Raw genomic sequence first — 22975 nt, forward strand, 5'->3', positions numbered from 1 at the left:
TTAATGAACTTCTTTCATACCTCTGGCATTCAGAGAATGAAATTAAACTTCAACATTCAGGGAATGCCAGTTTACAGGAAATTGGCTCACCAAACCTAGATATAACAAATGTATGCTTCAATTTCCCAGACAATTAAATGCCAAGAAAAGAAAACAAACCACTTTAACTAAGAAAGAATACCTATCCACTTTTGTTAAAGTTGTATGACATATTAGCAGAAGCTCTTGAAGTGCAATTATGAAGCACTGACTCTAGGATTAGGCATTGGTTTAAATAAATGAAGATAAATTTCACTCACTTCACTATGTTTAAATGTGTGCCCAGATGAACCCTCATCTTTTCACCAGCCTTCATTCCCAATGGGTTCTGTGTTCAGCCCATTCCTTAATAACTTGTAGACCCACCTGTGAGTTTGCAGACATTCTTCCACAATGCAGAAACTACCACAGCTTCTCTGTCTGTGCTGGAGTTTAACACCCATGTACTGCTGCTGCCAACCAGCACCAGGAAGCAGAGAGCTTGGAATCAGAGAACCAGAATTATTCTGGTTCTATGGTCAGGTTGGAAGGAACCTTAAAGGCCATCCAGTTCCAACCCCTCTGCCATGGGCAGGGACACCTCCTGCTAGCCCAAGTTGCTCAATGCCCCATCCAACCTGGCCTTCACCACAAGGAAAGCAGGATGCCATTCTCTGTGACACCATGGAACACAGACCATTCAGTAGATAAGCATCAACAGGCTTATTACTCATTGCCTGACTCAGAGCTCTGGAGGGTTTCAGGCACATGACTGGGGAGGGACTCATCTGGCTTCCCCTTCAAACCCCAAAGCTAGCATCCTTTGAGGCAGCTACACCTGCTCCTGTTAACCTCACACACTCAGAGTCAGACTGATAAAAGTTATTGTTTCACTGCAAAATGAACACGGTTGTTGGGGGTGAGGGAAGAGCTTGTCTGGCAGTGGAACATGTGGTGAAGCAGGGTGAGTCTGCCTGTACCCTGCTGCTGGTTGAGGCCTCAGCACAGACTGACCTGTGCTATTTGCTGCCTGCTAGACTGAAGCAGAGCTTGTGGAGTGTTTCTTGGCCATGAGAGAGTAGATGTCTCATGTCACAGCAACCTCAACTATCATTTATTTTCTTGCATTTCAGTGAATATATATTGCTAGATGAATTTCTGCCTAAATATTTTTATCTCTACTATGCAGCAAAATCCCTACAGCCTTTACAATAAGCAAAACCATATCAGTTCTATAACTGTGTATTGGCCATGCATAACAATATAAGTGGCAATTTTAATTTAAGTCATGTCCAAGACTGATAGGCACCTTTATATTCATCCTGTTCCAGGCAAAAACATGTTCATTGCGTTGCTGCCTGTAGTTGTGGCTTTCATTCCCAAGGTAATAGAGTTTTTCCTCATGGTCCCTGTGCAATGGAAGAGCTGTCATTCAGGAAATGACTACATAAAGTCCTGTAAAAAAATCCAGAGTGAAAACCAACTCCTTAAACCACATGCCACAATGTCCTGTCTCCTGTGCTGATTCAATGTCAGTGATACTGAGGTCCTCAACAAGGTCAGAATACCTTTTTCCTGCTTCTCTGCCCCAAAATTTTATTGCTGAGCATGGCTTATGTGGCATGAGATACCCCCCTTTCATCACTCTGTCTCAGCTGTCCTGGTTTTTCCACCTCCCAACTTCTTGGGCATCTGCAACCTACTCACTGAGGGGGAAGAATGGAGAAAAAGAGAAAACCTGGATGTTCAGTAAATATTACTCAGCAATAGCCAAAACACTAGTGTGTTATCAACACTGTTTTAGTTATAAAAATCTGAAACACAGCACCATATGGGCTGCTACAAAGAAAATTAACTCCATCCCAGCCAGACTCAGTACAGAAGAGAAACTATACTAAAAAAAAAAGCTGTATAGTGTCTAGGTGGGGTCATCTTTTTGTTCTGAGGGTGTAGATGATCTCATGTAGCAGGATTCTGACTTCTGTGTTGGGTTGTCACAAATAAAAAGTTATTACATTCACACAGATGAGTTTTCCATCATGATGTTGACCTCAGAAGTCCTCTTTGCTTTGCTTGCCATTGAACATCACTTTGTAAAAGACAATCAGAGGAGGATTCAGAGATGCATCGAAACCTGATGCTGTGTTTCTTTTGAGAGGGAAGCAGTGTGGGGTGAAAATCAGCAGCAGCCTAGAATATCCATCCATGCATGCTGGGCAGATAGGAGGCTGTCAGGATTCTTTAGCCACAATAGTTTTACCATTTGTATTTCCAACAGAGAGATCAACAGCATGCCTTTGAGCTGACAGAGCAAAGGTGCAAGAGAAAGCTGCACATGTGAGGGAGCCCACCTGTCACCTTCTCTTCTGCAGGACATAATAAATTTTACTTTATTGTATGAGACCTGGAAAAAAGCTCATCATGTGAAAAGCTATGAATCAACACGTGAAGTCTGAAGGGGAGTCCAGATGGTTGGGAACAAGAAATATAAGAAAGACAGTAAAGTAGCACGAAGTATGTTGCTGTTTAAAAGACGTAACAATTTGGGGATTTTTGTCACACAAATTGTGTTATTGTTGTCACACTGTGTGGTGCCTCATCCTACTGCTGTGGTTAGTAGCTGAGAGGAAGTAGTTTCAAATGTTATCTCCATGGCAGGCAACAACTTAGCTAGCTACATGTGGTTTATTTCCAGAGGCAGCACTAGTCTTGGACATGAAGAGCATTTGTCTGCACTTCCTTTGGTGCTGTCTGCCTCACACAGAGAATCTGAATGTGTCATTACCAGTAATGAACGTGAGGTCTGTACATTGCTCTCTCATTAAGATGCAGGGACACTGCACAGTAACTGTACTGTAAGACTCTTCTCTTTGCAGTAAAACCACAAAAATCCATATCTAGAAACAATATGGGTAAAACTAAAGAGAAGTTGAAATGAGATGAGCCACTACAGGATACATGTGGATCTCTGTAGATTACAGTGTAAGCCCATCCTCCTTTTCTCCCTATTTCTCTGTGACTTGCACTGTCACTTGCACTCTTATGCTCACTATGGCCTGAAAACAGCTCTGGCCCTGGATGGGAAAGCGGGGCAAGGTCATAACCACTGAAGTATTTTGTCTTGTAGAATGCATCTCTTTTAGGATGAAGCTGCTGTAAGTGGTGACAGAAAATTTTGAGACAGGAAAATCAAAAGACAAAGAGTGCTGAGATAGAGGGATGACATGGGCAGACTCACAGGAGTCTGCTGACCTGAGACACGTTGGTGGACTCAGTGGTTGGCTGATTCTGTGGTGTGCAGATATAGCCAGTCTATAGGCTGATGCAATTTACAGCAGATGTTAAAGAATGCAACATAAATCTTTATGATTAATGGTTCCATGAAATGATGTGCATTAATTGCAATCAACTGAGCAACCCCAGTTGCCTCTTTCATTCTGCATGTGGTTTGACTGTAAAGATACACCAGACCTTATCTAAAGAAACAAAAAGGTGAGGACTTTAGGAATCTTGCTTACATTTCTTAAGACTTTATTAATTAGTTGGTCATCTGCGTGAAAGGATAAATCTTCCCAGATTCTTCGTCAGATAAATCTTCCCTTATAAAGGTGAGATGTCAAAGGAGGTTTTTACTCTTGAGACACTTGCATTATAATGGCCTTGAAATTCTGTTCCTTTACTGTCTTTCTGGATACAGTACACACTGGAGCACCCTTGGAGACATGCGTGTAAGGAGCTGGCCAGTTTGCTTTGCCTCTATCACTCAATCCAATCCCTGCTGGATTACATGTGTGTTTCCTGGGAGTGGGGCCCCCCATTTTCCTTCTTTGTAGCAGCAGGTGTCCCAGGGGAGCTCTTAGCCTCGAGGTACTCCACTGCTCCATAGGTCAGCATGGACAGCACAAGCACAGACAGTACAATGTAGGCTTTGATGTAGACTTGCAGTTTGGTGCTGTAAGCAAAGGCGATGACAAATCCAACCGATTCCCAGAGACGGTAATTTGCAAAGGCAGCCTCCTTGTTTTTCTCAAATAAAATGCCATAAAGTGCTGGAAGGAAGGAAGAAAGGAAGGAAAAACATGTCTTGTGAAGATTAAATCTGCAACCACGTATTTTCTGCAAAGGGAATAAATAGAGCACAATGGGGAAGACAGACACTCCCTCATAAATGTCAGAGAAAGGAAAATACAAGCCTTGTCTTAAAAAGTTGTTGTGCTTCTGTGAATTGTAACAAATGAACTAGCAAAGTAAACACAACAAAATAGAGAACATGGAAGAAAAGGGGAACAGAAATGTGAATAAGGAAGAAAGGATGTGAGCTAATGAAGATGGCATGACTTCTTTTTTCAAATTATTAGCTACAAAAATCAAGGGTTTTACACTGATGAACAAGTAAGTAAGGAGAAAAAGGAGGCATTGACATTGTAGAGTCTCTATGTATAACTATTGATAAGCTCATACCAAATCCCTACAAGCTTTCACAACATAGGCCCAGATTAAGTATGCAAGTAAGACATGTCTCTCTTAATCAACCAGTTTTTCAAATTTTCATCTCATGGATGGGTTAGCCTTAGAATAGAATAGAATAGAAATCCTTGATGCATACAGAATCCTTGATAGAATAGAATATCCTTGATGCATACAGAACTTCCAGGCAGCAACTGGAAAACTTACTTGATATTGAGACTCAGTTCAACTGATCATCCTAATGCAGTTGGTAAGGTCTCAATGAGCTCAGTCAGTTGCACACCCACCACTGGGATCTAGGGAGGGATTCCAGCCTCCAGGTCTGACTAGTGAAGCACACAGGGAAGGGCAGAGAATTTGCTTTCCTCTGGCTGCTGAGCTAGCATCAGCAGTGACAAAGAACAGGACATTTACTCTCATTCAGACATGGTGTGTGCAGAGGGAAGAAGAATATAATGAACTTTGACTCTTTTCACCCATTTGTCTAACAACACATCTGTTTGAAATATGTCCATTCAGCCAAAAGGCAAAGAGGAATGCAAAGTTCTTTGAAAAATCTGAGTAGATTTGGCTACCCCTTCAGTTTTGTTAAGTAGGGGGAGACTTCATCTGTATGAAAAGCTTATGTGTCCTGATGGCTGCAAGAGGACATTTACTGAATTGTTTCAATTTAGGCATGATGGAAAATCTGGACAAGTGCATCACAAGATGCACTTAGTTCATTAAACTGGCTGAGTGGAGTGTAGATATTATAACCCTTCATAGTTTTGCCTAATAAATGAAAAAGTACAAATTGTTTGTATTAATTTCCCAATATGCCCAGTGTTATCTTCTAGAAAGATATTAGGAAGGTTTCTAATGCCATGGCAGTTCTATGTCAAAAGGTTCTCTGTTTTTCAGCTGGTACATGTTTGCTGTTTTGAAGCAAATTGCCTGGATGAGCTTCAGCAGGACCTGCTGGGCTGAGTGAGTGAAGAGACTGCTAGTTCTGAATTTTCAGATTTCACTTCCATGGAAATTTTCCTGGGTTTTTGCCACTGCCTGTTCTCCTACTCATTCCCCTGGTACTAGTAGGCATGAGTATATAACAGGACTGCTAGAAATTATTTGAGTCTGGGTTTATAAACTCTTTAGACTAATATTCTTTCTAAAGACACAAATCAGCCTGGAAAGAACTTGGTTTTACTGTAGTCCACCTGATAGTTCCATGCTACACAATTGTTATGTCCCAGGTACAATTTTTGTCAGTGGGCAATATCAGCATCTGTGCTCAAGTTAGGTAAGAAAGAGCACTACATGCTCTGAAATGAAGTTGCTTTCATTGGAAATAAGTGAGAGCCCCCACACACAAATACAAACATGTCAGGAAAACTTTCTAAGATGAAGTGACTCATCCACTGTGAGCCTACATATCCTCTAGGGGGTACTCGAGTATCAAAAATCCACAGGAGCACAAAGCAAACCAAAGAATGCCTGACGTATGTGGCACTGTGCCATTTATGTATTCACTGGTTGATCTACTGGCGCCCAAGCAGCACTCATGGGACTTCAGCAAAGGAAGGACCACAGACCTTGTAACCCAATGTTATTTTGGAGGTCTTATCTCACCTCATAGTCTTTGATGCTGGGAATTTCTTATATCTGTATAAAACTTTTGAAGGCGAGAAGACATTCAGCCCTATGTGGGTATGTAAAACTGAAGATCCTATTCTGGGATGCAGCATTGTGGGGTAGTGTTGCTGCACCTCTCTATTCATCACTTTCATGTCATCACTTGATGTTTCATTGTGACAATGTGACAAAGTGAACTTTGTGTAATTTTATAAATGGGAGCTGTGAAACAGCTGAGTAAGGTACAGACCAAAAAAAAAAAATCACTACGCAAGACAAAAAGAACATTTGGGTGTTTTCCAAATGTGAAAGTTTTCACACAAATGTGAAATTTTCACAAGTATCTCGCAGGAATCTGGGAATGGAGATGACCTGAAAGAGTGCTGTAAATAGAGAATAATCCAGTCACATAGCTGCAGAGCTCACTCAGCATCAAGTAAGCATGAAGCATTGTCCACTGTTTTTGCCTCATTTGGGGGTTTGGATTCTACAGTCACTTCTCAGCCAGCTTCTCTAATACTCAAGTCCTCTGTACTTACCCCTTTCTTCCCTAATGTGGGCATCAGGTGCTTTTTTTGTCAGTCGTGCAGGGACCTTACTGAGGAAGCATACTCCTCAAGGACACTTCAAATGTATGTAAATGCTAGAAGAGGGGGTACAAAGCCCAGCTCTTTTCAATGTTGTCCAAGAAAAGTGGGCAAGAGGAGATGGGCATAAATTGAAATACATGTGATTTCCTCTGAACATTAGGAATTTTTTTTTACTATGAGGGTGACTGAGCACTGCCACAGGTTTCCCAGAGAGGATGTGGAGTGTCCTTTTCTAGAAAATATCAAAGGGTCCCTGGGCATGGTCCTGAGAGAGTGGCTGTGCCCAGATGGCCCTGCTTGAGCAAGGCAGTTGAAGTCCAGAGGTCCTTTCCATCCCTAACCCCACTGTGATTCTGAAAGAAGCACAGTATCCAAGGACAAGGCTTTCTGGATGAGACAGAAGCAGAACAAATGACAGGTCCTTTATCCCAGTGGAAGACTAAGATAAGTTCTCAAAAGTGTTAGGAAGAAACTCGCAGAGCAGTCAGAATGACTGTGGCTGAAGAAGCAGGAAATGAATGAACAGCTTTGCTTAAGAGAGAGCAAATCCTCACTGATGTTCTTCCATGGCTCTAAGTATTACTAAGAGCACTGGTTTAAAATTTTTACCTAAGGCACAAGCCTCTGGTAAGGATGTGAGATAATGAGAGGGTGTCCCTTGATGTGTGTACTAGCTCTCCTCTAGGGGATATGAGCTGGAGCTGCTGGAGGGGCAGAGAAGGATGCTGGCCCCTGTGTGCTAGAGGCAGGGACATGTGCTTGAAAGGAGATCACTCCCAGTGCCAGGCAATGGACTGCCATGTTTTCCATCTGGCTGTCCAGTAGGAACATGCCACTTTATCTAGTGGGTGAAATCTTCTAAGGCCCTGAAACAACCAAAGGGATCAGAGGAAGGAAGGCCAAGACACATAACCTCATATGTGTCCAGAGGAGCACTTTCCCCTGAAGTGATTTTGTAACAATGTGATATAATTCCAGCTTAAAGTTTTGGCAATGAATTCCATATTTTGTTTTTGCATTGCGTGAGAAATAATATTCATTTTGATTTCTATACAGGCTTCTGCCTGATAGCTTTATCTAGTGCCACTAGTCCTGCTTTTAGGAGATATCATTAATGTCAAGTCACCTTCTCCATAAAATTAATTACCTTACTGACTGCTTTCCATACTTACCTCTTGTCCAGGCTAAAGATTTCTAGCTTTTTAGTCTTCCTTCCAGGAAAAGTGCCCCATGACCTTGCTCCTTTTTATTGCCTACTTATGCGTTATCACACTGGATTATGAGTTTTGAAATGAAGTAAATCAGAGCTGTATGAAGTTACTTGGCTACATAATATTGCTTTCTGTGGTTTTCTCCTACATTTTTTTCCAATATCTCCTAACACAATTTTCTGCTTCTTTTGTTGCTGAGCTTTGAGTTAATTTTTATCCAGAGTGCTCTCCTTTATTGCGAAAGACAGACTAAATGTATAGTTCTTCTTAGTTTCTAAATTACTTTGAAATACTTGTACTCCTCCAGAATATTTATTCTGAATATCTGTTACCATCCTCTGCAGTATTCTTCTCTCTTCATCTTGGAAAAATTGGCTCAATGAGTATTTGCATTCTTACTCCCAACTTGTTCTATTTCTTCTGCTTTCCAATGAGCCAACATTTTTTTAGCTGCTCTCTGAAAGCCATTATCATTGTTATGCAGCATTTTTTCATAGATTCAAACATGCAGACTTTTATATCTTGACAGAATACATTTCATTGCCACCAGGACTTACCATTAGTTTGTGTTTGCCAAACAGCATCAGATACACCCCAAAGACCAGGGATTACGAAAAACACAGCAAGCTGCTTGGGATCAGGTTTCCAGAGCAGTACTGTTATTATACAGCTCGTGTTCAGAACTGCAGCTGTTGATTTAGAAGGAAATAAAGAAGAGAAATATAGATGCAATTATAATCAGGACAGATTGTGGTAGATAACACTTTTTTATTCCACCCTCACCAAAGCACAAGGCAATCTTAAAATCTTTCTGGTTCATTGAGCTTTGTGCTGACTGAGCTGATATCACATGAAACACAAGAAAATGCAGGCCTTTGACAGTGTCTAATTCATAATTCTGAGCAGGGTCCTGAGCTGAGAGATGCTCAGTGCTGATATGGTTGCAGCCCAAAGGACATGAACCACTGAGTAGGAGAAGGAGCTTCTGAAAGGCTTGCAGTCACCATGTGAGGCATGTGGGAAGGGGGAGCAAACACCCTTCTGCTCTCCGTGTCTTAAATGAAGTTTTCATTTAGAAAACCTCCTTTAAGACAAGGAGAGTAGAAGGGTGTTTGCCAGAGGGGACAATTAAGGACTTCTAGAGGGTGGCTTTGGGTCTTTATTTTGAAAAGTGGTTTGTAAATGAGTCACAGATTTTTTTCCCCCACAGGTGCACATTCACAAGTTGAGTAAAATGACCACTAAACAGAATTGAGAGGTTCAGAGGTGTTCCATTTCTAACACTACAGTTCTGGGGGATATTTAATTGTTTATTGCTACTATATGGTGGTTTTGGTTTTTGATTTTTTGGGGTTTTTTTATATCTGAGTTTTATAGACTGAGACACGCACCTAGAACAGACAGAAGAATCTTTGAGATAGTGACCATAACAGAAAGTGCTCTAAATTTCTTCTTCTTTGTCCAGGTTTAAAATTTCCTGTGGACAAAATGGCTAGAATGTCTTGATGCATATTGATCTATCAGTGATGTTACTAATAATACAAATTATTGCATAGTGGAAAAAGGGTATTAGTCCACTTCCGTATGCATAATGCATACAGAGCCACAAAAGATATATTTCTTGGTATTTTTTTAATGCCTCCATTACTCATTAGAACAATGTTCTCTGGAAGGGGAGATGTTCTTAAATATGCAAATCTTTTCTCAAGGCAACATGAAAATTACTGTTCCATACACAAGCCCTTAAGTTATTCTAGCCCGATACATGGCTTTCTTCTACTTTTCTCCCTATAGAACAAGTAGTAAAAAGGACAATAGGCCAACTTTTAAAAAGCTTCCTGAAATTTCACTTAAATTTCCAAGTTTGTTATTTCCTGAGACTCAGGTCAATAGTGACTTGCTTTCACTCCATAAGGGTGAGGAGGTTTCAGCCCAGTGGAGAAATCCTACGTATGATAGTGCAAGTCTCAACATCTGCATGGTAAGATCGTTTGTCATTGGCTGCATCAAAGCTATAGGGCACTTTCTGCCCAGATAGAGCCCTCCAAAGCAGGCTGAACTTGCATCACCAGCAAAGTGATGTAAGGCAAAGACAGCAATACAGTGCTTAACTGTGAGCTGAGCTGCCTCTCTTCTCATGAGTGAAGTTTGTGAAGCCTGCCTCTAGACTGACTTTGGCTTTAATTGATAGCTGACAGCAAGCTATCCCTTTGTACATGCAAAAGAGGGAGTAGAGGATTTGATTACATGTGGTGATCAGTCATTCAAGAAATGTTTACATACCTAATGCAAATAGAAGTTTTCTACCTGTGAACTGGGAGATCTTTCCAAAGAGCAGAGAGCAGAGGGAATTTATACCTGCAAAGCAGATCATCATATAGCCAACATACTGTATCCCCAGGGCACAGGTCACAAAACTCTGGAAGAGAAGGGATAGTGGTGTCACATTTTCTTTGATAAAAATAAACGGCTAAAGTTCAGGTATCTTAGCCTGAGTGTTTGGTAAATAGCCAGCATGGATGAGATAAAAGAAGCACTGCTAGAGAGTTTGCTGACAAGTCTCTGCTGCATTGACATAGCTGGCCTTCAGGGGCAACTTTGCTATCCCAGTTCCCAATCAGACTGATGCCATGCAAACAGGGGAATAACAAGCAGAACAAATCTGAGCACTGCTTCCTGTACAAATAAAAGTCCTGGAAGTAGCACTAAGAATTTTCTGCCCTTCCCATGGTAGCCCAAGAGATGAAAATTGACGATTGACACTATGGTCATGACAGAGCAGCTCCCAAAAAATAAGAGAGCCTCTTCTATAAGACCATATAACCAGTGGAGGTTGCTATGGAGTGCCCCTTTCAGTCTGTTCCAGCACAGCAACAAGTGCACCATTCCATCTGATTTATATACAAGGTTTGAAAGCCTTAAGCATGAAAGAAGCAGCTCAGGAAGGCTGTCCTCTTTCTTTTGAGGCTTCCTCAACAAATGCCAGGAGAACACACCTGCTGCATGTCTAGGTTTGTTGAGAAACTGGAGGATCAGAGGTGGTTTGAATCCGTTCAATCTGTCAGGCTCTGGACCTGCTGCAGGAGTGAGTGGTGAGGGCTTTCAGCCAGCCATGCTGAGGACTTGCCCTCTTACTGTAAAGGCTGTCAAAATAAAATATGTGGAATGTGTGCTGACTTGCATTTATACAAGCTCTAGGGAAACCAGAAGAGGAAGGAAGATATGAAAGCTTTGCTGGCTTCTGGCTTTTCTCCCAGTTTGTTATTTACAACAAGATGAAGAGTTTGGACCTGTAGCTCTCTGCTGCGGCCTCCACTGGTGAGTTAAGCTCTCTACTGCATTATTTTTGAGGCTGTTCCAAGGGACATATTTACTGCTGTTTGAAGATGTCACTCAGAGGTCATTCATGTAGAAGAAAGCAGTAATTTTGCAATCCACATATCATCATTAAAAACATCTTCATTTGACAAGTAAATATTGATCAGATGTAATAATAAGATGCAACAGCACAAAAAAAATGAGACAGAAACATATTTTCATTTACATGCATACCTTTGAGAAGTCACCACTAAGAAATGCCTGTTCAAACCCACTGTACATTGTCAGAGGGATTAGAAGACACTGTCTTTTATCTTTAAGATGCCGTAAAGTTGCTAGGAACGTAGACCAAAAGGGTGTTTTTTCTTTCTCAGTCTCTGCTTGGTCAGATTTAATCTGGTCCAGAAATATAATAACCAGCAACACGGCTAGCACACCACTAGCTGCAAAAAAAAAGCAAAACAAAAAGTTCATGAAAAACTGAGGAATGCTGAAAGAATGATGGGAAGTTGCTTGCTGCTGTTACTGCTCTGACTTGGTGCTTAGCTCTCTGTGGGGTATTTTGGCAGCTGCCTCAGATTCCGCTTCAGTGTAAAGGCCATTTCTGTATAAACAAGAAGGCCTGATCTACATTCCCATCTTCTCATACAGCTGTGCACTGGCAAATCCCCTCAGCTCAGCTGTGGCTGGGCTGTTGTGACAGCCGCCGGTGCACGGCCGCAGAGGGTGACGGCTCACCCTGCCAGGGCGGCCAGGGCCACGGCCATGGGAGCTGGCCAGAAACAGCTCCCTCCCTCGGGAGCTATCAGAAGGCTTTAAATCAACAAGAGAGAGGAGTGCTCACTTCCAGTGCCAAGGTTTTCATGGCTAGCAGGGCTCTTCTTTCAAATACATGGAAAGAATAATAAATGCTCTCTTGAAACCCAGTATATGTTGTGCTTTTTTTTTTTTTTTTTTGGCTCAGAACCATGCTTTGAGTATGGAATATATGCTGTTTTGAAGATGATAGTGAACAGCTCTAGTTAACTTGAAAAGATGGAAGTTACAGCTTCAAACCTATAATTTCCAAGCAGAAGCAGCATATAAAAGAATATATGGAGTAGTTAATCAGAAAATGATCATGCCTGTATCAGTCTAGATTTATTGCTTGTGTAGTGAATCAAAACAATTTTTTTCATGTTATCAAGAAGGCAACAATGCCTCATAATACACATGAGACAACCACAGATTCACAACTGATTGCTTCATTAAGGATGCAGGGCATGATAATGTTTCCTCACTTATGCTGACTAGAATTCCATCCATGGAAAGAACTACAGTTTAGAGTAAGATGAGAACTGGACACCTCTTTCCATCCACTTTGCTTATTCAATGTGCTCCCATAATATGTTTATGGATATTGTCTCTTCTGTGAACTTTTAATATCCAAATACATCAGTGGATTTACAATAAAATGCCTCATTTTTTTATTGCTAATTATTTTTCATCCATGTCTCCTAGAATTTCTCCAGTGTACTGGTTCCCCACTCTGGCTGAGCTGTAAATCCTTCGTGATTCAAGTCATTAGTGGTTCTGCCAGTGTTTATTAGTATTTATGGACTATTTGCTGGACTTATATGGATGAGAGCAGGACATCCACATTTTCAGGAAAAATATATATAACAAATATGTTAAATGAATCAAGAACAATTGTAGGAGATAACGGCATGGCTTAACAGTGGTTGGTATGACCATAACTAAAAACATTCAGAGACCTTGAGAAAGAAAAACAGCAGAAGAGTTATCCATTATTGTCTCCCCCCAAGCTGGGTAAAACAAGCATTCAGCCACCAAATAGAGGACACCTTTTAAAAATGTCTGTGAATGAAATATTTAGCCAGTTACTCTCCCTTGAGGTAAGAAAAGACATCTCTTTTATTAAGAGCTTCAAAGAAAAACGAAACCCCAGTGACGCAGGGTCAGGAGGAAGCAGGGTTGCATTCACTTTGCATGCACAAAGCCTAAGGAAGTGCTGTATATGTTAGTCATCAAATTTAAATTTAAACTTTACAGACAAACATGCCTTGAGCAGAAAGTCATCAGCTCCAGTACATTCTGGGAGGAGAGTGGGGGCATATCTTTTACACTTTCTCACCAATTAGAAATGGAGGATGGGGACAGAGGAAGAGTTTTCTGCAATGCCCTTGTGCACTGAGACCTGGCCCTGCCTGGATCACATAGACTCTATTGAAGTGTATGGCAAATTCTATGTTTTTCTCTCAGCACAGAGACTACATCTACATTCAGAGACTAAAAATATTTTGACAGAGCTAAGGTGCACATTGCCTTACCAGAGACTTTCCTTTATCCAGAGAATAACTTCTTTTGAGTGGGATACTTTTTGGAACTTTTCCTCACTCAGTTAATCCTTGCACATCTATTTTCTCTTTTAATGGCATCAGCTTCCCTGTATTTAATTCTTTTCTAGTCTTGTGCAAGGAAGGTCTATAGCAGCTGTAGTTACTAAATGGGAGATATGCCAATTTGCCTGGCTGAATCTGTTACCACACTGGGCTTCAGCTTTATTCCAGGTGAAAAATGCAAAGAATATCTTTCTCCTTTAGATAAAAATGATACAGCTCTGGCATAAAGCATTAGAACTATTTAGGAAGGAATTGTTTATAGGTCTCACATATCTCATTTTCCTTTAGCAAATTGGATTGAAGGAGAAAGTCAGAATCTTCATCTGTAAAGCCATGCTAGATTCCACTAGTGCTAGGCTTTCCATCAGTGATAGTGATTAAAGAGTGTGTGGATCACTCACCACTATAGACCCCTAAGAGTGTGTAGATTAAGGAGTCGGAGGGTCTTTCTGCCCCAGTGCTGTTAGTGGTATCAGTCAGGCAGTCATATGCTCCACAGCATTCCAGGTCTTCTTCTGAGATCGCCCCTAATTAAGAACCAAATGAAAGGCAGGTCAGTGAAGAGATCAGCTAAGTGCACACTATGTGTCAGGATATGAGAATGTAAGGAATCCAGTGCTTAGTGATTGGTCCTGGTTTCAAGTCTTTCCTGAGTAGAGATATTTAACTTCAGAATCCCCATTTAACACACACAAATTTTGGTTTAAGAGAAACAAAGGAGACACTGAACACTGAATTAATGGTTACATGAGGACAGGGACTAAAGTTAGAGCTGAAATCTGAATCCAAGCTCAATTTGCAGTATTCAAAGTTTGAGTATATATTTTTACGTCTTAATCATAATACTTCATGAGATAGGTCTCATATCAAGTTTATACCAGCAAAGGACTGATGGACTTCAGTTCTTACAGCCACCCTGCATTTTTCTCTCCAGATAATTTCTGTATATGTTAAAGGAACAGAAACCACCTCAAAACATTTTTTTTAATATAAATTCAAATTATTATTACACAGTATTGCAGTCTTCCAAGCAGCCTACTTTTCCTGACTTTATTGTTTTACTACTGCCTTTATGACTTTCTAAGAACACACTTGAAACTAACAGTTCAGCAGGGTTTGCAGTAAGACCTTTGCTTTGTGCAGTCCTATCACTTTTGTGCAGGGCATATGTCACAGCCACAAACACACATGTACTCACACACTGTCACCAGCACACTGTGCCCACTTCCTCCAGTACCCTCTTAGTAAAGAATAAAGGCTAACCCAAAGTGTAAGCCTGAATAAACTGTCTCCTGGAGGAGGAAGATCCAAAGCCCACACAATAATTTTAGTGCTTTCACTGCAGGATTTGTCTGTGGTCCAAGCACTATAAAGGGCAATACAGCTGTACCTTGGCTGATTCCTTAAGGAAGAGCTGATCCATAATTTTTCAATTAAGCTTATTGTGTAACTACTTTTAGTGTGTTTTTCCTCATTGCTTCCCATCAAAGTTGCTGTGATGTGAGTCAGCTGTCTAACCAGCTTCATAAACAACTTTAGGTTCAACATAAAATAAAATGTAGTAATGTAAAGAAAATCATTACCTACTATAGTCTACTACTACTACAGACCTTCAGCAAAAAATAGACAAACAGACCTTCAGCAAATTGCCACATGCAAAAGGTGAGTCACATGAATGAAGTGTGGAAATGTGTAAAACAAGTTTTTTATCTGTTCCTGCATCATCTGAAGATGAAGCTGCACATGTAATTAGTCATATGGAAGTGCAAGGCAGGGTTTGCACTGTTTCTTTTGAATTAAAACTGTAATATTCTTGAGTGAGGAAGGATGACTCTTGTAATCTACACTGATTACTGTCTTTGGTTTTGGTATTACCATATGGTGTAACTTTGCCTTGCTGTGTCTGGATGCAGTGATGCAGGCAATATGTCTACAGTAGGTACACGTCTGATTTTTATCCATTTTTATTCTCCAAATACATGCGATATCTTTCCTACTGCTCAGCGAAACAGCACATTTTAAGTACATGAAAATATGAATGGATGCCTTTGCACAAGCCACAGAGGAGAGAAAAAGAATTGCATGAGCTTCTTACCCCCTTGCCCCAGCAAAGAAATTCCCTCTGGATTAAAGCTGTGTCCCACTGAGAAGGCACAGTAGAGAAACTTGTGTTATAACTGCTCATCACTGCCATGAAGATGTGCAAAGCCTTTGGCTTTGAGAACTGTTCACAGGAACAGAGATTTTTCTGAGATTCCATGTAATAGACAAAAAAATAAGTGTCTTTTAAATTTGGAGGAACATCCTCAAAAGTAAAACTAGGAAGGGATTTACAAGACCAAAAAAACAGTGTTTTATTCCTCTTGTTAAAATTATGTGTGCTGCGAGGCAGAGGAGAGTCAAATGGTTGGAGTCTGTACAGACCCCACAGCTGCACCACTGCCTCTACCCTGCAAGTGAAATCAGAACAGACATTCCCTCCAGAGATATTGTGTGGCTCTGGGATCAGGTCAGCAGGGCTCCACTGCACTTGAAAAGGTCTGCCAGCATTCTGCTTTAATGGTGCTTCACCTACAGTTACTGAGGTTTAAAGGAAGGATGATTCTAGGTAAGTATCACACCTTGTGACAACTACTTTGTCATAAATCCAAGGATTCAAAGATTAAAACCTGATGCCAGCTTCCTGACATTTAGCTTTAACCTAGTAGCTATTTCAGAACTCTTCAGAGGACATACTGCTTAACTGAGACAGGAAAGAGGTAACTTCTTGCTACTCATAGTAGCAGTGTATGTGGAAAGTTCTCTCCATGTCTGGAGAACAACCCTGTTTTGATTTTGACAGGATGTGGAATATGCAGGAGACTGCAATGATAAGACACCACAGCATTTTGAATCTGTAAGGTGGCATCCAAATATTAATTTATCTTCACAACTACCCTTTTAAAATTGACACCAATTATATGCATGGGAAATGAGGGCACTGCTGCTGAGTGATTTCTTCAAGCTACATTGGCATCTGCTGTCTGAGCCTGAAATACAGCAGAGGAGCCCTGGCACACAGGCTCCTGCCAACAGCTACTGCTATTTCTTCTTGACAGCTCTGTAGAGCACTCATTTTCAGCAAGCCCAGCAACCAGTCTGACTAATTTAGAATTCATAACAGCAAATTAACCCAATACTACAAGCTTTGCAAAAAGGTTGGTCCAGTATTTTGCCTTTTGTTTTAAACCACTTTTAACAGAAGTCAGATGTGAAGTACTGTCACTGCCTGCAGCCTATCTATGCTTTGCAATCCAGGAGTAGAATTCAAACAGAATTCAATAGAGTTCTATTTTTTAGCTATTTGTCTGAACTCTCTTTATGGCTGATTTTTGATAGAAAATAGTCACTTTCAGAGAGAAATTTATCTCATCTATTTCACACATCTATCCTCAGATGGGCTAACTCTCATCTGAAGTGCCTGTTTCCACTGACTATGAAAGCTCAGCTGCAGGAATCTATCTCTCATCTATCTAGAACTAGTTGATGTTTATAGAAAGAAGTGCCAAAATTTTAAATACATTTTACCTTGGTTTGAAGATTGGCTAAGTATCAAGGATGAGATAAGATTTCCCCAGACGCCGGAAGTCTGAAACACCAGAAAGAAGATCCCAAAGTATTGGTTGATAATGTCTCTAGCACTTTTTCCTGCTTTCTCAGCATACAAAGTACCAGCAATAGTGAGGTAAGTGCATTTGGCAGACCAGAGTGGTGCTCCTCCTAAACCCAGGATCATAGAGGTAGGGATAAGTGTGTACCTGCCAAAGAACACTTTATTTAGCATAGCTGTTGCCATTAGCATAATAATCATTTGCCCAAAGATCCAGCAGCAAAAATAGACATCAAAGAAATAGATTTATCCTTTTTATGATACAATAAATCTGTTACATGGAATCAAGAGAAGGCTAACCTTGTGAAGTTTAGGCTGTGCAAGCATATGCAGGTCTGGGCAGGGACCAGGCCTAGGCCAGGCTGGCTGGGTCTGTGCTCATGTGCCATAACTTCTCATAAGTTAAACTATGTTAAACTGAGAACTAAATTGCACATGCACTTCAGAAGATGGATATTGACAACTTTCCCCTACAGACTTGCAGCCCTTGTCACTGGAGAGCAGAAGTTGGTCATCCACCCTTAGAAAGAGCTAGGCAGGAGTCAGCCCTCTCTTGTAGTCCTCTTCTCCCAGAGCTACCGGCTGGAAGACAGTCCTCCCTTCAACCTTTTCAAAAACAACCCTAAAAGTCTTTTGACTTTTAAATTAAACTCCTGATTTTTTTTTTTTCCCAAAGGGGAATCTCTGCTACAAACATGAGTTAGAGAAGCAACCTCAGGTGAATAGATGGATGTATTCATTCTGACTCTTTGCACATTTTCACCTCTCTGGTCTGCCTAAAACTGGATTTATTTATATCAATTTGTTCCAAGTAGCACCTTTGGCATCCAACTTTCTACTCTGCAACACGGAGTTAGAGTAGGAATGGAGAAGAAAAAGAAGAAAGAACTTTGCCCTTACTTATTTTGTTTGAACACAACAGAGAGGGTTAAAGAATTTCAATCCTACCAGCTAGCATAGAAGTTCCCTAAGGAGTAGGCAACATAGCAGCACATAGAGACTGCAATGGTCCACTTGCAGCCCAGCTTCTTGATGATGATTGGAGGCAGGAACATGGATGATAAGGTGAGTGCAGCATACAGAACACTTAGGGAAGCAACACCCAGGCCTTCTTCTGCGTTGAGACTGCTCTGCAGGGACAAAAACAGAGACTGAGACAAATTTTACCACAGGTACATATTACTAGACAGTGTACAGAGAGTGGCTTTGGGCAGAAATTAAGAGACATAGCATCTGGGGCTGGGTATTGGTGTCTCATTTCCCCAAAACAGCCTGATTATGGACTTGGAAATTTCTTCAAAATGTTAGACCATTTATGAAAACATGATACAATACCAGGTGAGGATTGCCCAGATTCAAAGCTTTGGTAAGTCATTCTTTAGATTATTTCATGTTATTTGTTTGAGTTTCTCTTTGAAAGCAAGTTGAATTAAAGATAACCTCTTTTCTTGGCCTTCATTTGTTGTCTCAGGCAGGAATATTCTCAGATCTGCACTGCAAGGGCTGGCATAGCAATACTGGGAGATTCTTTGCTTTAAACTACAAGTCTGAAAATTTCTAAAATTTTCAGAAGTCAGGGTCCAAATATCCTACTAGGCTTGCAGTGGCCCTTAGTAGTTGGAAGTAACTGATTCACATACATTTTCACAAAGAAGGAATAGATTTTACTGATCTAACCAGGTTTTATAGTTTTATGCTCAAAATAGTTATCCTCTTGTCTTGATGCTCTGAAAGTTGAAATGAGAAGATCAATTTGGGAGACCTGGAGAAGCCTGAAAAATTATTCCATGCGAACCTAATGAGGATCAACAAGTCCAAATTCAAGGTGCTACCCCTGGGTCAAGGCAATCCCAGACATGAGTACAGACTGGGAGAAGAACACATTGAGAGTAGCCCTGCAGGGGAGGACTTGAGAATTCTGTTCATGAGAACCTGGACAAGAGCAACAGTGTGTGCTCACAGCCCAGAAGGCCAGATGCATCCTGGGCTGCATCAAAATTAGTGTGACCAGCAGGGCAAGGGAAGTGATCTCCCCCTCTACTCTGCTCTGGTGAGTCCCCATCTGAAGCACTGCATCCCGTTTTGGGGTCCCTGGCACAGGAAGGACATGCACCTGTTGGAGAGGAGGGCCATGAAGATGATCAGAGGGATGGGCCACCTCTCCTAGACAGGCTGAGACAGTTGGGATTGTTCAGCCAGGAGAAGAGAAGACTCCAGGAAGACCTCACTGCAGCCTTTCAGTACTCAAAGGGGACCTTAAAAAGTGAAGATGTGACTTTTCACAAGGGCAGATAGTCATAGGCCAAGAAAGGGCAATAGTTTTAAACTAAAAGAGAGATTTATGGTAGGTATTAGAAAGAAAATCTTTACTGTGAGGGTGGTGAGGCATTGGAGGAGGTTGTCCAGAGAATCTGTGGATACTCCATCCTTGGAGATGTTCAAGCCCAGACTGGATGGAGCTTTGAGCAACCTGGTTTAGTGGAAGGTGTCCTTGCCCATGGTGGAGGGTTGGAATGAGATGATCTTTAAGGTCCTTTCCAGCCAAACAATTCTGCAATTCTGTGCTGCTTAGCAATGTTTTCCTGATTGTTTTGATTAATAGGTGATATGCTTCAGCATGATTTTGGAAGGGGGACTGGATGCTGAGGGGGTGGCACTGGAGAGCGTTGTAGGGGAATGAAGCTGTTGGTGGCTTCATGAACACTTTCCAAGCCCGCAGTGGCTGTGCAATCTGGCCATGCAGGACCTTGGTGGCAGTCATGCAGCACGCTTGGAGATAGCCAGGTACCAGGACAGTGAGGTGAGGACAGTCTCTGTTAGAGCAGGGCCAAGGCATTTGATAATTGGAATAGTTGTTTTGTAAACAGGCAAAGAGGCTTCCTGATCTCAGAGATCTTATTCTTGAAATATCACATGCCTGGTTTTGTCATCTACAACTTCCAAAAATTAAAAGCCAGGCTTCCACAATCATACGATTTTTACTGTCTGGGTTTTTTTGGTTTTGTTTTCGTCTTGTTTTGGTTTGGGTTTGGGGCTTTTTTGTGTTTTTTGTTTGTTTGTTTTTTAGTTTTTTTGTGGGTTTTTGTTGTTGTTGTTGTTGGGAGGGGTCTGGGTAGTGAAATATTGAAATTAATTATGAAAATTTTTAATATTCCAGTTACAGGTGCACAGGTTCACAGAATATTCTGAGTTGGAAGGGACCCCCAGGATCATCAAGTCCCACTCTGAAGTAAATGGCTGTATGGGCACTGAACCCACAGCCTTGTTGTTATCAGCACCAAGCTCTAACCAGCTGTTTCTGATGGAGGAACTGACTTGCAGCTTCAAGGGTTTATCTTCCTCTGCATTATCAGTCTCCCCAACTCACAATACCTCCAACCAGTTTTGGGACTGTTTTTGCAGAACAGTCCTGAGTTCAGAATCTGACAATGCCAGCAAAGAAAAGCTGTTCAAGGAGAGAAGAGAGATGTACAGAACAAGAACAGACCTCCTCCTGAAATGAGGTCAAGTTGTCATTATTGCAAACAAGTTCATCCTGTTATGTATCAAGTTCCACCTTTAAGGCATAGAGATTCCCACTCCAGTTGGAAAATTCAATACAGGTGATCATGGTCATACATTAATATCTTGCCTAAAGTTGCTTGTCAATTTCTTCTATTCATTTATCAGCCACTAGACCAGCAGAGCCTTTTAGGCTGAGAAGTTTCTCCTTGTGTTTATCAACTCAGAAGCATTCATAGACAGCAACAGAAACCCTCAGTCTTTTATTTTGAATGAGCAAGAGCGCTCTAATGGTAACCTGAGTATTCAAGTCATTCTAGTAATCCATCTCTGCTACTATGTTTTAGGAGGTTAATGCCAGTAAAGCTACAATTGCTTTATTAAAAAATAATATGTTTTACTATTATGTTATATCATGAGCCTAGAAATTACTGTATTATTTTATGCTTAAACTATTTAATGGTTTGGGCATAATTTTTAATTATTTCACGTTGCTGTGCAATAATAATTATTATAAAATCTCAGCAATTTAGAAATATTCAAAACAAATCCTTTCCAGAAACTGAATTGTTTTCCATTTGGCAATATCTTTTTTTGAGAAAAGTCATCTCAGGTTAATTTTGTTTTCTGTTTCCATTGAAACAAATTTTGTGGATCTAGAGTAGTAGCATGACACAAGTATGCAAGCTATTTGAGAAATACTAGAATGAAATATTTAGTAAATGCTGCAGATCTGGGTGAAGAATAGTAACCTGCAGCAAGTTAATGTTCTAACCCACCCTATAAAAAATACTGTGCATGCCTTCCTCACAGACAGCATGGAAAGACTGATGTATTTCACACTACCAGTTGGCCTGATGCCCTTCCAGACCAGCTGTCCTGATAGCCTATGGGAGATGCCCCTCTTACCTGTAGGCTCTGGAGTCCTGAGTAAGCAGTAAAGAGAAGTAAAAATCCAAAAGAAATGACCAAAACATTCTTAAGATTCCTTTCCATGTTGATTCATAGAAGATAAAAGGTCTGCCGGTGGGCAAAGCTGATCCAATTATTCCAGGGGATGATTTGAGGTGGAGAAAAACAGCTTATGCCTTGTTGGAAAAGGTCACTTCTTTCTGTGTTTGTAGAGAAGAGAGTTGCTAATTATTTGAAGACTGACCAGTGAACTTTACTTTTAAGTAATACTGAAAACTTGTTGTTACTCATTCACTTGTTACTCATGCAAAGGCCAGCAGTCCCAAGGGCACCTATCATGTTTTTTTACAGAGGTATATAAGTCCCTTGCAACACTTGCACCTATTTGAGTATTGAAGTAATATATTATATGGCTCTCCACTATGATCAGCACAGAAGAAAAAAATTGCAAGCTGTGAAATCATTTTCCATCATAAAGATACACAAGTCCATAAGGGACAAAGATTGAACTCTGTGCTGAAATCTATACCATGCCTCTTGCTTAACTATTGACAAAAGCATGCTAGGAAATGAGAGCGTGCTACAGCTCCTCTGCATACACCAGCTCCATAACTGGGGAGCACAGAATCCCAAAGCTGCTGTCTGCTTGGCAAGTGGGACACCCTTCATTCATGGGGAACCTTGGGGCTTTGGTCCCTCAAGTTTACCAAATTGTACTCATGAAAATTATTTTTCCCCATCTTTCTTATCAATGCAGAAGCCAAAAAGAAGAAAGGCGGATTGAGCAGATAACTGAAAAAGCAAGTTCCCCTCCCCTTCTCTGGCCCTAAGACTGGCAGGGTGAATGGACCCTTCCTGCATCTGTAGCAGAGGAGGGATTTGAACTTGGAAGCAAAGGAGAATCCAAAAACGTCCATGCTAAAATGTAAACAGGTCTGTAGGGTGTCCACAGTGCCCATTGGGAATGCACAGCTAGGACTTGGTCTAAATCCCACTAGATGGCACAATTTTGCTTCCCACGGGGACATTCATGGATAAGGGGAGGAAGATTTAATGCATAAATTCACTTATAACATTTAAGAGGTCACAGCCAGTTTCTGTTTTGGAGAACATTGCAGTATGTGCCTTTTCATTTTCTTCTTTTGTCTTATAATCTTCTCAAATGAAATAATGCAGAAAACATAATCTTTTAATTCTCTATTGTTACTGGTACTTCTATGTTGCAAGTCTAGATAATGGCTTTTTATTTTACAGGCTACTATGCTCAGCATGCAAACTCCTTGAATGAGATCATAA

At 40.9% G+C, this 22975-nt stretch overlaps 1 protein-coding gene across 2 annotated transcripts; it reads right to left on the reverse strand.

The window, feature by feature from the left end:
* Positions 1-3686: 3686 nt before the first annotated feature.
* UNC93A (unc-93 homolog A) lies at positions 3687-21763 on the reverse strand. Of its 2 annotated transcripts, XM_071426511.1 has the most exons (8): positions 21677-21763; positions 18215-18396; positions 17185-17414; positions 14015-14144; positions 11450-11654; positions 10181-10316; positions 8455-8586; positions 3687-4067 (listed from the first exon to the last, which is right to left on the reverse strand). In XM_071426511.1, the coding sequence occupies exons 1-8, from the start codon at positions 21761-21763 to the stop codon at positions 3802-3804; spliced, it is 1368 nt and encodes a 455-aa protein (XP_071282612.1). In that variant the 3' UTR covers positions 3687-3801. The 2 variants fall into 2 exon arrangements, with proteins under 2 accessions (XP_071282612.1, XP_071282697.1); XM_071426596.1 differs by lacking the exon at positions 14015-14144 and having other exon boundaries at positions 11450-11658.
* Positions 21764-22975: the final 1212 nt, after the last annotated feature.

Source organism: Agelaius tricolor, unplaced genomic scaffold (genome assembly GCF_023055355.1).
Source record: "Agelaius tricolor isolate 1412-34295 unplaced genomic scaffold, bAgeTri1.0.p SCAF_1, whole genome shotgun sequence".
Lineage (NCBI taxonomy): Eukaryota > Metazoa > Chordata > Aves > Passeriformes > Icteridae > Agelaius > Agelaius tricolor.

What these genes read in the sequence shown, in the direction of transcription:
- UNC93A (XM_071426511.1), bottom strand. Translation starts at nt 21,763, where the DNA reads ATGGAAAGGAATCTTAAGAATGTTTTGGTCATTTCTTTTGGATTTTTA. An exon ending in TTAGGGGTCTATAGTGGTGA is followed by an intron (nt 11,655 to 14,014) that starts GTGATCCACACA and finishes TTTTGCAGCTAG; the next exon opens with TGGTGTGCTAGCCGTGTTGC. An exon ending in AAAACTTCTATTTGCATTAG is followed by an intron (nt 8,587 to 10,180) that starts GTATGTAAACAT and finishes CTAAATCAACAG; the next exon opens with CTGCAGTTCTGAACACGAGC.